General features: G+C 44.0%; 1 protein-coding gene across 1 annotated transcript in view; it reads right to left on the bottom strand.

Moving 5' to 3' along the window:
• The window catches only part of LOC306997786 (cyclin-dependent kinase-like 1), a 110,519-nt gene that overhangs the window by 56,724 nt on the left and 37,937 nt on the right, over nucleotides 1–15,858 (bottom strand). Inside the window, exons 4-6 of the mRNA XM_079611267.1 lie at nucleotides 15,309–15,381; nucleotides 14,238–14,328; nucleotides 13,447–13,647 (exon numbers count right to left, since the gene is read on the bottom strand). Coding sequence (XP_079467393.1) covers nucleotides 13,447–13,647; nucleotides 14,238–14,328; nucleotides 15,309–15,381 — 365 coding nt within the window. The remainder of the gene's footprint in view (nucleotides 1–13,446; nucleotides 13,648–14,237; nucleotides 14,329–15,308; nucleotides 15,382–15,858) is intronic.

The following is a 15,858-nucleotide window of genomic DNA, read 5'->3' as shown; positions in this document are numbered from 1 at the left end:
TCAATTTCTCAATAAGGTTATCGTTTGATCTCGGAGCAGGGCGCGTGCTCTCGTGTCTCCGGTGCGCGCAGATTGCGGGAGATTTGAAGGCTTCTTGAAAGTGAAGTTGCTGAAGGAATAATTCACGCTAGATTCGTTCTCTCTTAGGTGAAGGCGAACCAAGGAGAATTTGAAAATGAAACAAAAGAAACTTAGATAAAGAAAATAAAAAGAGACGGACTCCAGAGGAGTCGATCGCAGACTGTTCACATGACGAGGTCGGGTAGCAAGAGAGAGCTGAGAGGAGCTTTGGCTCTTTAAAGAATGTATGGATCACGCCTTCTTTTGGGACAACAGCAAATCGGATCCTCTGATCTGGAGCGGGAAAGATGTTCCTTTGTTTGAAAAGAAACGCCTACTTTGACTATGTCATGTGAGAGATCGAATTTAACATTCATATTTAGAAGTATGGTATTTCCTAGAATAAATGCATATTATTGTACCTTGCAGTCAAGATTCGACTCCAACACGTTTTTCCCATTGCAATGATACCTCGAATGACGTTTCTGCACAAATACAGGGTTACATAATTTCCTCATAATCACTAGCATAGTGATTACTTCAGATGCTTCAGACATTATCTTGACCAATTATACACACAAAAATATATGTCAAAAACATTGCTATTGGATCATATGTGGACATTTCAGTTTAAGGGTCCATGAGTGTGTGTGTGTGTGTGTTCCTTGTGTGATAGAGAAACAGAGTTTCTTCCGTTTTATGGCATGTGAGTGTCCGGTTACGTGCTCATGCATGCGTTTGGACAGGAAGTTTGGGGGCTGGGTTCTTTAGGGGAGCCACCAAAACCTCTTGTCTGTTCAGACCGTGAATGAAGTGTTTGGAGAATCACGATTCATTAATTTGAAAAGCAGCTGGCCGGATGTCATAGTCGCTACATTCCCCCTTTTTGTTCGATTAAGTCGGGGGATGGACTTCATCGAACAACAACTTAGCACAATGGATGCCAGGTGGTTGCTAGGCTGATGGTTCAGCTCAAATGAGGATGAGGTGGTCGATGGCTTGGCACCCCCTTTCCGGGGATTCCGTGTGAAACCTCCCGACACAGAGTTCGTGAGCTTGACTGTGGATGTTTGCATCTCGTTGAGTCTGGTGTAGGGTGAAGGCCAAGTCGAGTGTCGGGGCGTGGTCAGTGACCTTGGAAAGATACAACAGTATCAGCTGCGGTCCAGGTTTGGACACAGGTGAGGTATTCAGGCTTGGCGGTTGCCCATGCTTGGAGGGCGGTGTTGACAGGAGCAATGTTCGTGAGTTGGGACCCCCTTTTCTCAAACCAGAGGTCCCCTTCGGGATCTAAGGTGAAGTTGTAATTCTTAAAGGATGGGAGTTCCAGTGCTGTCTGGTACTCTTTGCTCTGAAGATGATACCATGACCGGTTACCAAGGTGTGAGATGGCACCTGTCGGTACTTGAGTCGGCATACTCTGGTTGAGCAGGTTGACACGGCTGGTTTTATCATGCTGTTCATGAGTGACAGTGGCTGTGTGCGCAGGTGTGTTAGCCAGCCATCGTTCACCTACAATCTCTGCTTGTGTCTCTGTGACTTTTGTGCGAGGCTTAGCTTCAGCAGGGCCGCGTGTGTGGCTGGCCAGGGGTTGCAACTCGCAGATTCCTTCAGTGTTGTCTCTGAGGAAGGGCTTGCTAGGGCAGAGATAGTGAATGTCTTTGGTCAAGGTGCACCCGTGGAGGTTTGGGGCCGGGTACAGCCGGGTGTCGCTGTCGTGGTAGGCCACCACGTCTGGAGTGCATATCTTGAAATGGGTCCTGCTTTTCCAGGACCCGATGTTGACAATGTCTTTGAGCCTGGAGGTTTGGTTTGACTCGATGATGGGTAGGAAGCTGGACTCGATGATGCTGGAAGCCAGCACAGTTCGCACAAGGCTCAAGGGTTTCAGGTACGGTGGGATTACACCTGTGGCTAGACTGTCATTGGAGGAGCTAACCTCCCACAGCATGTCTGTCGTTAGCGCTGTAATCAGCGGAGTCTGGGCAAAGTCATTCTGGAAGATACTAAACAGCGGTGTCATGGAGTTCACAGTCTGGTTTGCTGTGTTGATACTGGACATACCAATGTTAAACAGAGTTCTGTCGGCAGCTACGGCTCAGAGCAACGCTCCCAGGAACCGCTTGGAGCGGTGGTTGGTGCTTAGGAGTCCTGATTGTGTAGCAGTCACTTTCTCAAGTTGGTTGAGCATGTGTTCGACCTTGGCCTTGGCATGAGAGAGGGAGTCCTCTGTCCGTTGGGCACTTGCCCAGATGTATGGTGCTACGGTGCTGGGGTAGTGTGCTCTGTAGACCGGGCGGGGCTGGATGAGTCGACCATGCACTGGCTGAGTGTAGGTTCCGCAGTCGGTGATCGGGAGTCTCGCTTTGTTCTCTCGGTGGCAGCTGTCCTCTGGTTGGCTGACAGCACAGCATGGCGAACCACAGCAGCAACCTGGTACAGACAACAGAGAGAGAGAAAGAGAAAGGGAAGGCAGAGGCAAACGACGGCTGTCTTTGGTTGGACAGGGCAGTCCTTTTCTTTGTGGGCGGCGGCTAGGTTTAGCTCGCCTTGGTCCATGTTTTGCCACATCTTGTTGCCGGCCTGTCGCTTGCTTCAGTGTCTCGTCAGTGGCTCTGGTGCTGTTGTGTACGGCGCATGGTGCTTCATGGGCACACATTGGCATGACCCCCCTTCTGCATTTGGGAATCACAAGCTTTAGCGCTGTGATGTCAACAGGTGCAGGACCCGTAATGTTGTCCCGTGCATGCAGCATGTGCATGTCATGCAGCGGTTTGAGGCACTGGCTGTCAGTGAGCTTAGATGGCGTGCGAGGGTGGTAGGAGGGGTATGAGTGGTGGCAATGCAAAGTCTTTGTTGTGGTGTCAGAAGCCCGCATGTCCGCTATGTTGGGTGTTGCAGACAGCGGAGCCAGCGTAAGCGGCTCAGAGTTAGGCAGTGTAGCCTGTAAAAGTCTTATGCAGTGTGTAGTCGCTGCAACTGTGAGGGCGGGTGGGTGGGTCGGGTGTGACCACTGCGTTCCGTTTAGTGCGCCAGGCTTGGCGCGGGCATGAGCTTGGTCATGTAGCTGCAGGTCAGTCTTGACCTTGGGGCAGCCGTTGTTAAAGTCTTTTGTGAGCCGGAAGGTGCAGGGTAGCGAACTTGAAACTTGACCTGGTGCTAAGTCTGTGTCGTTGTGACTGGCTGTGGGAGTTCCCATGAACTGTGTGACCTGACAGTCTGGCTCTGTGGAAAGTCTCGTGACCTCTGTGATCTGACAGTCTGGCTCGGCTGGCCTGTGTGACTGGATGGGGAGAGGTTCTGGCACTTGAGCCCAAAGAGTTCGCTTTTTGAAGTCCAGTAAGGGCTCGAAACGATCCAGCAGGTCTTTGCCAATGATGAGTGGATGAGTGTTCATTGGTGAAACGTACACAGGGTGAGTCAGCGACATAAAACCTATCGACAGGTGGATTAGAGTTAGCTGTTCAAACCGGATGCTATTTTGGCTGTATGAATGCACATTTAGTTCACAAGTGTGAGATTCAAGAGTTTGATTCTGTCTCTTAGCTTCAACTTTGAGTCTTTTGAAAAGTTGAGATGAGATCACAGTGAGGTCTGCTCCTATGTCTATCAAGGCTTCAAGTTTCACTTCCTTCTCCAAGGTGCAGGCTAGGTAGGGTTTCATGGCCACCCCCCTTTCAAGAAGGTTTCCCAGAAACTTTGGCATCGGGGCTGTTGTTGTCAGCCGGAGTAAATGGCAGGTGTTGTCAGTTTGTGATGCAACAATGAGTTCACTAGTTGGTGACTGACAAACAGTGTTCTGGGGGGCAGTCGCATGGAGGGAGTGAGTGGAGCTGCTATTTGGTGATGTAACAGCCAGGTTCATGGGTTGCGATTTGATAATGTCTGGTGGGTTGCCCCCGGGAGGGACGTGTGGCTTGCTGCGGGGGCAGCTAGCCGGAACAGCACTTCCTGGGACTTTGTGATGTTGGTCCCAGGTGTGATGTGTTGTGCTGTTTCATGTAGGGTGTGCAGCTGTCAGCTGTGGTGCTGGAGTGGAGCTGTCACTTTGTGGTGTGACAGCTAGCTCTGTAGTCTGTGGGGGACGAGCAGTGTTCGTGGTGCTTGGCTCAGTCAGATGGCAGTCAGACAGGGTGTTGGTTTTAGTTCTTATGCTTAGACATAAGATGTCTGGTTCGTCCTTGTCTCTCTCGCGATGTTTCTTGTGAAGAAACTCTTTCAGCATCCTCACGATCTCTGCTGTCTCCGACGTGGCTGCACTGTGTTTTTCTGGTGTGTGATGAGGCTTGGGCTTACCAGTAGCATGTCGAGAGGGGTTCCAGGGCCGGCTTTCTGGGCTTGGAGTTCTGGACGGCGGGTGAGGCTGGTCCCAAAATCTCTTAGGGCGCTCCGATGCTTTGGATGAGCACCGTCACGGTTGTGCTGCCCCCTGCTGGCTTGGAACGGTCTTGACTCTCTGTTGAAAGATCTGTGACTGTGGTGCTGTTGGGCGCCCTCTAGAGTCAGCTCTGAACAGTGCTCAGAGACAGAGTAGGTTGTGGGGTCTTTTACAGTCTTTTTGGAAATAGTCTTTTGCTTGGTGTAAGCTTTGTGGACCAAGTCACGTAGCTGTTGGGTGGACATGCTACGTGGACAGGCCAGAACGCCTAAGTGATGACTCACTGTGGGATGTAGATTTCGGAGGAACAGCGTCCTGAAGTGGACATCTTCTTCCATACCGGGCTCGTTTCGTGCTCCGAAGTAGGCGTGTCGGAGTCGGCCGTAGTAGGTCGGTGGGTGTTCAGGTCGGGCCTGTTTGACGTCCATGGCGGTGAAGACCCCTTGTTCTGATTCTGGATCAGAGAATTCATGGATCAAAGCTTGTCGCAGTTGCGGGTAGTCCCTTTTGACAGTCTCTGGTTGACGGTCTAGGAAGCTGCGCACGTCACGGCTAGACGTAATTCTGAGCAGGTAAAATTTGTCCCAAGCTGTCACATTGGCGACAGTTTGCAGGTGAAAGTCAATGTCTTGAAGATACGCATGCACATCATGGCCTCCTGCAGAGTTTAGAGTGAACGTAGGAATGTTTCTGGCCAACTTGTCAAGGTTTGTGGGGGGAGAGCCGTTGCTGGGGGCCCAATCCGTCTGGAGAGGATTCTGACCCTTTTCAGCTCCGCCCCCTTCAGCTTTGGGAGCCGTGCCACGTTTAGCGGTAAGTGTTCTCTGGGAGAGCTCCCCCCTTTCTGCTGACAGGGGTTTCTGTTGGCTGGCTGGTGATGTCTGGAACAATGGGCTTTCGTCCCCCTTTTCAGCCCTGGGTTCTTGGCTGAAAGGTGCGTGCCAGCTGGTCAGGGGAAACTTTGTGGTGTTTGTTTCCCCTACCCAGTCACTGTTAAGTCTGTAAGAATGTCTCAGTTCTCTGCGAACAATGTCAAGTTCATCTTGGAGATCGTGTCTCTGCAGAGGAAGCTCATGGATTTTAGCTCTGGCCACCTGTAAGTGTTTTTCACAGGCTGTGGCTTTAGCGTTTTTATCTCTTAGTTCAGTCTCTGCTCTCTTGAGGAGAGCGTCACTTTGTTGGAGTCTTTCGTCGAGATCTTTACGGGTTTCTTTCTCCGACTGTTCTCTTTGGTCTGTGTCGAGGCGAAGATCTTGCAGGGCCTTTCGAAGTCTTTCTACTTCTTTCTGTAGCTCTGGATCTGTGGCGTCCTCTTTCTCGGTCTGGAGAAGAAGCTGGTCTAGATGACTTTGGGTGTGGGCCTGGTTCCTCCGGGTCTCCTCTGCTTGAAGCTTTAGCGCTGCTACTTCCTGCTCCAGGTTGATGTGGCTCCTTTCGCTGAGCCGTGCCTGGGCGACGAGTTTGTGGGCGAGGCTTCCGACGATCTTGGCCCAGAGTCCTTGTAGTTGTAGCTCTGTGTCGGATCGTGGGTCATCAGTTCGACCAGGTCGGTGTCCAGCTGTTCTCGGCTCATGGGCTCTGAGTCACCGGCGTCTCTGGGCAGGAAGTCGGTAATCATGGCTCTCAACCACGACTCGAGTTCGTCCCACTGGGCAGCCATACTGGACGGCCTTCTGGCTCACTGTAGGCGAGAGAGAACACAGAACACACACACAAAGAGACCAATGCAAGTTCGTTTTAAGGTTAACGAGCTATAATCATACGGCTATGCCGTTTATGAAAATTTTGGGGCTAACTGATGCCAACAGTTAGACAGTTCGCGGAGCCAATTACTTGGGTCGACTGAGGACCTGCGACTATAGGTCGTGACGAGCAGTAGCCTGGCGTGTCACGTGGTGGCACCGGCTGCTGGTGGTCACTCTACTACTTAGCTTCCTTGGTGGCTCTCTCAGGTTACTGTTTCTAGGTGAAATGAAAGAAACAAATCACAACAGAACAAAGGATAGAACAGATCAAAGTTAAATAAGATCAAACAATAGTAACACGGTATGTGTTAGAGATAATAAGGAGGCCTAAGCCTATTACCACTGCCAGAGTTTACGATAGGGCCTACAGGTAAGTGGGGGCTATCGGGGTAGAAAACCTAGGAAGATGGTGAGGCTTGGAGAACAGGAGATGGGCCAAACACTTAAATGACCGGGGAATATCTAATATTCTGTGGCTTATACTAAGTGTATGGGTTTTACCTTATTTAGTTTGCCTGGGGTGAAATGAGGTCACTCAGGTGGGAGCCGGCGGCGCGGTCAACCTTCTTGACGGTCCCAAAAACTCGACCGCAGTGGACCCGGGCCCTTCGTTACTCTGTGTACCACGGTGCGACCTTCTCAAACAACTTGCGACCTTAAACACAACCTGGCAACGCCAAGGTGTCAACTGCCAGACAGCACGACAAAATTTGGTTTTCCCCGAAACCCTCCTTTGGAGTCCAAAGGAGTGGCCCCTGCAGCAGGCCCTGGTTCAGGTAATTGTCTCAAAATTGCCTTGTGTGTCGGCTGGCGTGGTTGACTTTACCCTTGGAGTGCTAAATTGCTGATGTAGCAGTTGCGTGCCGCCCCAATGGTAAGAGACAGAAGAGTCCGAGGTTCACTCACGGCTAGTGTCGGTAGTGAACGACCAGGTGACCCCGCTCGCTGGAAACCAACCAGAGATGACTGTCAAATCACCACAGCGCCCTAGGGAGAACTACATATGAATACACAAAGAGGAGTAAACAGGTGAAAGTTAAAGTCAATTAAGGCTTTCTTGTTTAAACCAAGTTTAGTAATTATGTATGTAGAAATAAAGGCAAAGGCTTTGAAATAATGGTAAAACAAAGAGGGAATTATGATAATGTCGGTGATTATCAGAATAACCTAACCTAAAAGAGAGATAAGAAAAATTAGGAATAATAAAAAAAAGTAATATTGTTTTTTTGGAAAAAAAAAATGAATTAAAAAAAATTTAATAAAATAAAATGAAACGACAGGATGAACCCAGAAGAAGAGACAGGCCACAGTAGTGGGTTTGTCCCACAAAGGGGGCGTATCTCCTTTCCGTTGTCGACCTGGTTGAACAGACAAACTTATTCAAATTTAAATTCAAACTGGTTTAAATCAAATTTAAATAAGCCTGTGCGGAAAATGAAAGAAATCAGAATGATATTTCATAATAATCCAGATAACATTAAAGTATCAGTAATCACCATGAAATAATCAGAAGGGGAAGCTGAAATAAGTACACACTTCCAAAGAGTGAAGGGAGGCAAAGAGTTCTCACGCAGGGTGACGTCGGTGGGGGCGCGTAATTTGACACACCTAAAGGACCTCTGGTGTTTAGTCCGCGGAATTACAACCAATTTTAAATGTGACTCGAGGGCTCAGAGCGTTCAGCTCGGTCACGCGCTGATTTTCTGCAATAAAAATCACAAAGGAACAAGATCTCTGCGGATCTTTCGGGTGCTATACTGCACAAGAGCGTGAAGCAGGATTTCTTCGCTGCAAAACACACAGTTGTGGGCAACAGGAATTTTCCGTCTGTTTCTAGACTCCCATAAACATTTAAAATAGCACTTGAGGTTTAAATGTATTAGGTTTTCGATTGATTAGCTTAGTCAATGTTAATCAGGAGTTGATCGTTTTGCTGAATATCACTGGGTGTTAACCACGAATTCAATAACGATATTTGCATGCAAGGCCTATATATGTTTGAAAGGAATCTCGCTTAGAAACATAATTATTAATACCGGTAATACGCACGTGAGGATTCTTTGTTCACAGCGATTTTAACAAATATTAGAAATGTATCGACTGCAGAGATATTGCTTCATCTCTTAACAGGACATTTGTAATATTAAATACTGCAGTGTACGTAGCATTTAACCGTGCTAAAATTGTCTAGGCATATTTCTAGCAACTTGTTAAAGTATAACGTTACTGACTTCGGCTTTTTGCCTTGGTCAGTTAGGAGTGAGTTCGCGTTTGCGACTTATCTCATAATTTCATAACACATGTGCACAAAAATTATTAATAACCATATAAACAGACTGAAACTGAAAATTGCTCATAAAACGAAGTTTGAGATTGCCCGCATTCTCCACCAAACTGTAGTATAAATGCCTCGGACTCGGGGTCCGTATGAATTAGCTCAAATGATCTATAGGGAATTTGAATAACTAATCATGAATATGATTAATATATTGCATATTACAGTTACAATAAATTATCGAAATTGAAGATAGACTATATGAATAATCAATCACAACGAATTAAAATTCGTTATTCATACATCAATAGTCTTATTTCAGATCGATTATGAGATAATCTTTAAGGGAAATTAATGTAATTATCAAACCGGTGTTGTCCAGCAACGACCGTAAGATTAAACTATCAATTTCTCAATAAGGTTATCCCTTACAAACTCCAAGAAATATTAACTTTCTGGCCGTGAACATTAATTTTCTTGTGTTTATAAAATTAAATCTACTCAATGTAGTAAATAATAAGAGCGCTGATAGCTCTTGGATCGTAAATCTCATTGATTTTATTTATTAACTTTCAACAGTCAGAAACAGTCATATAATATATGGTTTTAATAAATGCACAACTACAGAATATAAGTACTGATTATACGTCTATGTACATAACTTACAGTTAAACAATAAGACAAACGGATAACAAATGAGAGAGGGAGAGTTGGAGAGAGGGAGAGAGTGCTCTGGGGCACGCGCTCGATTTGAGTGCGGGAGAGAGAGAAATAGATCACGAAGGATCATAGAATAGCAAAATCACAGACCTTTGGAGAGCCAACAAATCGAAACAAACCTTAAAACATTAAACTCGTTTGAGTTAATACTTGCAAAGTTGTTTGTGTGTATGTCTGGACCCGGGGACCGCGCGTTCTCGCGTTCTCTCGTGAGGCCTCGAGCAGGGCTCGTTCTCGTTTGATCTCGGAGCAGGGCGCGTGCTCTCGTGTCTCCGGTGCGCGCAGATTGCGTGAGATTTGAAGGCTTCTTGAAAGTGAAGTTGCTGAAGGAATAATTCACGCTAGATTCGTTCTCTCTTAGGTGAAGGCGAACCAAGGAGAATTTGAAAATGAAACAAAAGAAACTTAGATAAAGAAAATAAAAAGAGACGGACTCCAGAGGAGTCGATCGCAGACTGTTCACATGACGAGGTCGGGTAGCAAGAGAGAGCTGAGAGGAGCTTTGGCTCTTTAAAGAATGTATGGATCACGCCTTCTTTTGGGACAACAGCAAATCGGATCCTCTGATCTGGAGCGGGAAAGATGTTCCTTTGTTTGAAAAGAAACGCCTACTTTGACTATGTCATGTTAGAGATCGAATTTAACATTCATATTTAGAAGTATGGTATTTCCTAGAATAAATGCATATTATTGTACCTTGCAGTCAAGATTCGATTCCAACATGTTTTTCCCATTACAATGATACCTCGAATGACGTTTCTGCACAAATACAGGGTTACATAATTTCCTCATAATCACTAGCATAGTGATTACTTCAGATGCTTCAGACATTATCTGGACCAATTATACACACACAAATATTTGTCAAAAACATTGCTATTGGATCATATGTGGACATTTCAGTTTAAGGGTCCATGAGTGTGTGTGTGTGTGTGTTCCTTGTGTGATAGAGAAACAGAGTTTCTTCCGTTTTATGGCACGTGAGTGTCCGGTTACGTGCTCATGCATGCGTTTGGACAGGAAGTTTGGGGGCTGGGTTCTTTAGGGGAGCCACCAAAACCTCTTGTCTGTTCAGACCGTGAATGAAGTGTTTGGAGAATCACGATTCATTAATTTGAAAAGCAGCTGGCCGGATGTCATAGTCGCTACATTATTCTCTCTAAGTAAAGAGTGTTAGTAAGATCACTAAGCCACATCTTTGTGGTGGGTGTTTCTTTATTTTACCAATGCATGAGAAGTAGCTTCTTTGCGGTGATGAGACTATAGGACAGGAGGCATTGTTGGTAGTTGTTTAACCTGTTAATGTCGTCTGAAATTCCTAAAATAATAATGTATGGATTAGGCTCCAATTGTATGTTAAATTTTCTAGAAATTAATCTGAAGATATTAAACCAAAAGATCTTAACCTTGGGACACAGGACGAAGCTGTGAAGCAACGTGTCTTCTGCAACAAGGCATCTGTCACATAGAGGGGAGGGGATATCTCAGGGTATATTTTGTGTAACCTCTCCTTAGAATAGTGAAGACGATGTAGAATCTTAAAGTGAATTAGGCAGTGCCTAGCATTATTGGAACATTGATGAGTATGTTCCAAACTCTTTTCCCATAGAAGGTCAGGGATCACCGTGCCCATTTCTTCCTCCCATTTTATTTTTATTGAAGTGGAGATCACTGGACTGATAGACTGCAAGGTGTCATAAATATAAGATATCGATTTTTCTGAGCAAGACATGGGCCGGAGGCATCGATCAAGACAAGAAAGAGCCTGAGAAGGTCTCAAAATTTTGCAAATATTTTCTTACATAGTTTCGAATTTGCAAGTATCTAAAGAAACTACTACCCGGTATATTATATTTACTCTGTAATTGTGCAAAGGATGCAAAAATGCCATTAATGTATAACTCTCCTATTGTATGGATGCTTCTGTTCATCCAGAGATTAAAAGTATTATCAAGAATGGATGGAGGAAACGTAGGGTTTCCATTGATAGGTAATGCATAAAATATGGGTTTCAACTTAAAGTGTGATTTGATTTGTTTTCAAATACGCACTGTACTATGGATCATCACATTGCTATTGTACAAATACTTCTCAATAGTGTAAGGTGCCAGAAGGATGGCACCTATAGAGTTAGGCTGGCATGCCTCTTGTTCTAATTCGAGCCAGTTTGGTGGGGTAGCAGTGTTATCCAGCCAGTACGCCATAATCTTGATATGTGAGGCCCAGTAATATGATAAAAAATTCGGGAGTGCCAAGCCTCCCTCCACTTTAGACTTGCAGAGGTGTTTCTTGCCTATTCTGTGGGTTTTGTAGTCCCATAAGAAAGGGAGCACAATCGAGTCAATTTTTTAAAAGAAAGATTTGGGGAGAAACACTGGAATGTTCTGAAATTTGTTGGTTTGTTTAGGCTCGTTCCTGTACTATCAGCAATTACCTTCTACTCAGCTAATCCACTTCAGGAGAACTTTGTCTTGTCTCGTCCTGTCTGCGTGTTTGTTTAGACTGTTCTCTGCAGCCATCCTGCTGCTTGTGGTCTCCAACCTCACCGCTGCCTGCATATCTGCAACTACTGGCCTAAGACTGTGTCATCCTCGCTGACCGCTGCTAACCAGCTCAGGGACCTCTGCTGTTGTGTTTCACCAGCCAAGTTATCGACTTTTGTGTTTAGCAGTTCTGCGTCCGCCTCACGGCAGACTGCTTTTGTTCCCTTTTCTATTAAACTTTGTTTCTGTACCTGCCTTCACTCTTGGGTCCTCTTCCTGACACTCTTTTAAAGTTTTGTAACTTGATTGATGACATTCGCTCATCAATCCTACTCTGACCTACACCAACTACGAACACATTTTCTATCATGTATGCCTAGACGAATGTGCCATTCAGAGTAAGTGTGGGGCGGAGCGACACATGCAGCTCCATCCCAGGTGTAGCCCCGTCCCGATCTGCAGGCTGCAGCCAGGTGTACTTGGCTATGGAAACAAAATTCCCCTCAATCTTTCAATGACTTTCTGCGAGATGTAATAAGATTAATTAATTTGGAAAAAAAATATGTTCATTATCTTTTTTTCTGAATATGTTAGTACTTCTAGTCTGTCAACCTAAGCATTAAGATTATTATGATTGTGTCTTGAATCTGTTCAGGAGTGTGTGATTATATAGGTTACATGTATGTGGGGATACCTGTGTGCTTTATATTCTTAAGGTTTTGTTTGTCGATACAAACAAAACCTTAAAAATACACTGAATATATGGCTAAATTATTTTATTTCTAAACTTTAATGATTCAACGTACTGTATATTCTATACACGATTATATAGTGTATTATATATTGTATAGATTATATAGTGTATAGAGTGCCATGCATACTTTGCATTACACTCTATAATTATTGATTGAGTTTGTGCTTTTTTTAATTTAATTAAATTTTAAATTAATTAATTTTTTTAGAATTTTTTGGGGATAAGGGGTGGAGTGGGAAGAATGTATTTTCCCACTATTCTCCTGTATCTTTGTCCTGTAAAATTTGTAAGTTCAATAAACAGATTAAGCAAATAATTTTTTTGTTTTTGTTTCAATTTTACAGTGACATCAGTCAGATGACAGAAAATCCATTTTGTAGTAATTCCAACTGATAACATTGGTGTACGTGAACAGGACTGTACTTTCTACAATTTCTACAACTAAAGTATTGGAGCCCTTTAGTTATTATATCTTGAATCAATGTTTAATGTCACGTTAAGAACCACAAAAGACATACCACTTGAGTTACTATTGTGTTCTGTACAATTACGTTTTTAAACAAACTCTGTTATGTTTATTATACAAACACAGAACTTACAGGAACTTACATTCTATTATAACATAGAAAGTCCTGCTAAGATCAGTCAGTAATGTTTATTAGGCAGGGCTAAGTAAACAATCAATTACTAAGCTAATGGGAAAAACACAGACAATTATTGTAACATGTTCTGTGATCCATGTTATTCCAGCCATATTTAAGGAATGTTCCAAAAAAGTGAAATAGAAGCAAGGATATCTGATCTGTTCTTGATGGAGCTTCATTGAGTAGTGACCTAGATATAGTGTAGATATTTTGTTGTTAGTTTTACGGTAAAAAAAAAATCTTTTTTAAAATTTGTTTATTTCCAGGTTTAAATTCACACAAATTGAAATTGGTATAGTGCACATTTTTAAGTGGTCTCAGACTTTTGGACCCTTTTGTATATAACTTTCAACACACAAACATTCTCCTTTCTTTCTCTTTTAGTACCCAGCGTTTGTCGAATGAGGTGCAACTGATCCACGTCAGAACGTCCTGGCCAAAGAGGATTTCCAGACAGCAGTTCAGCAAAGACACAACCAAGGGCCCAGACATCAACTGGGGGACCGTACTGAGTGTCTCCGACCAAGAGCTCTGGGGCCCGGTACCATCGTGTTGCCACATAATCAGTGTAATCATCACCTGGACCAGCTGTTTGACACACACACACACACACACACACACACACACACACACACACACACACACACACTTTTACAAAATGGGTAACTTTTATTGGACTTTTATTGATTTTATTAACAGCTAGCTATAAATACTATAACCTAACCCACATCAAAACTATCTCTAGTTTAGCTAATTAAAAAAAAAACTTTATTGCTTTACTTTTTTTTTTTTAACAAATGAGGACATCCCCAAAAGGCAGTTTTTGGAGCAGTTGTCATGTTTAGCTTACTTCTGGGTACAAGTTTGTGCACAAAACATGGTTAAGCTACACATGCACAGATTCAGAATTACATGTACATCATACAGAAAGGATTACAACATGCTGATGGATAGACCTTAGTGTTAGCCTATAGTAACAATACACTGAAACCCAAGGATGATGTAAGCTGACCCTGACTGGCTGACTGCACCTGTGAGGCTTCACGCTGCTCTGAAAGTGTGCTCAGGACGCATGACAGCTGATATAGGTAGGGCGTATAAATAAGTCATTAATGAAGTGAAGATGCTAAATGCACATAAATGGCTAGAGAGTGTGTGAGCTGGACAAAGTCACTTACTGAGGATGCGAGCAAAGCCAAAATCACATAGTTTGATCACGCCAGTCTTGGTCAGAAGAATGTTCTCCGGTTTTACGTCCCGGTGGATACACTAGTATACACACACACAAAGAGTGACACTGTCAGAGATACATAGACAAAACAAGTACTACAAGGCAGGGATTTGTAAAATACATTTTCTTTCAAAAAAAAAAAAAAAATCTTACCACAAGCAATACAACCGATCTAGCAACAATATAGCATGATAAGAGCACAATAAGTGTCATTCCCTTGTGTCCGAATATGCCTATTTTATAGTTTTCAAATAGCAGTATCTGAACTGTGTCCAAATTCATAGTATTAGACTTACTACGTCCACCAAGATTCTGAAGTGTGCATTCAATGGACACTACAATCCCTCTGTCACGAACACCGGTGAAGATTCCCCTATCGGCCACCAGAGGTCTCACTCTCCTGAATACTGATGTTAGCTTTGAACTACATTTCCGAAGAGCCCACATACAGGGACTGATTACTGCACACCTGATCCTTATCACCAGACTATTTAAACCCTGCTTGTTCATTCACACATTGTGAAGTCTTGTTTGCCCTGGCTGCATTTCTGAGTGTTAACATATTGTATTTCTGCCTGTATTTTGACCCTGCCTGGGATTACCGTTTACGATTCTTCTTTGCCTGCCTTTGATCTCTAGCTGTTTCTCAATGTCAAGGAAGGATCCTCGGAAGCCGGAATTTTGAGGATGCATCCGACATCCGTCGAAGGACTGTTCCAATGTCGAGGATCCTCGGAATTTCAACCAAGGACTGAGTCCTTCGTGTGTATTTCTCATTCACACATGCACGCATGTTGCCTCCTACTGATATGGCATATCATAACTTGCAGAAAGAGCAACTGAACAATCTTTACATTAAAGCACACACAGAAAGCCTGGTAAAGGTCATAAGACTGAAAAAATGGTCTCCTCATTCATCCCAAAGGGCTATTTAATAGCACAACCTTTCACAGTTGTATGTAGAAGTCATAAATGGCACACATTTGTAGGCTAAAAAAAGGAGGCTGGGCATACTGACATTGTGTTTGTGACAGAAGTTCACAGCTTGTAGAGTTTGCCACACAATACTCTTAAGTTGTGCCTCAGGAACCCTGAAGAGAGGAAAAAGGACAAATGTTAATATAAAGACTAAGAAACAGACATAAATCAACTATATGGCATTTTCACACCTGGCTCATTTGTTTCGGAACCTGATGCGTTTTCTCCCTTATTTCGGTTTGTTTATGCATATATATGAACACAGCAATAGCGCTCGGATCCGCACCAAAACAATCGCACCAAGATCGCCTGACTGAAGTGGTCTCAGCCCGGTTGGAAACAAAGATTGGGGCGGTTCAGATGAGGTGAGAAAGCATTCAGACCCAACGGATCAACAAACCAAGCGGTATCATATTTCATAATGGGAAATGTGTTATATAATTTAAAAAATAATAATAAATGTATATCTATAAATTTGAAATATAATTGAATGTATATCATTTATCAGTAAGAGCGGGAATGATGGCTACATTCGTATAAGTGTTTGTGTGCATCTCAACAGCTACAGATAAAGCCACAATTAACTTGCG

Source organism: Phoxinus phoxinus, assembly GCF_949152265.1.
Source record: "Phoxinus phoxinus genome assembly, chromosome: 4".
Classification (NCBI taxonomy): Eukaryota; Metazoa; Chordata; class Actinopteri; order Cypriniformes; family Leuciscidae; genus Phoxinus; species Phoxinus phoxinus.
This window is presented reverse-complemented; position numbering and strand designations above follow the sequence as displayed.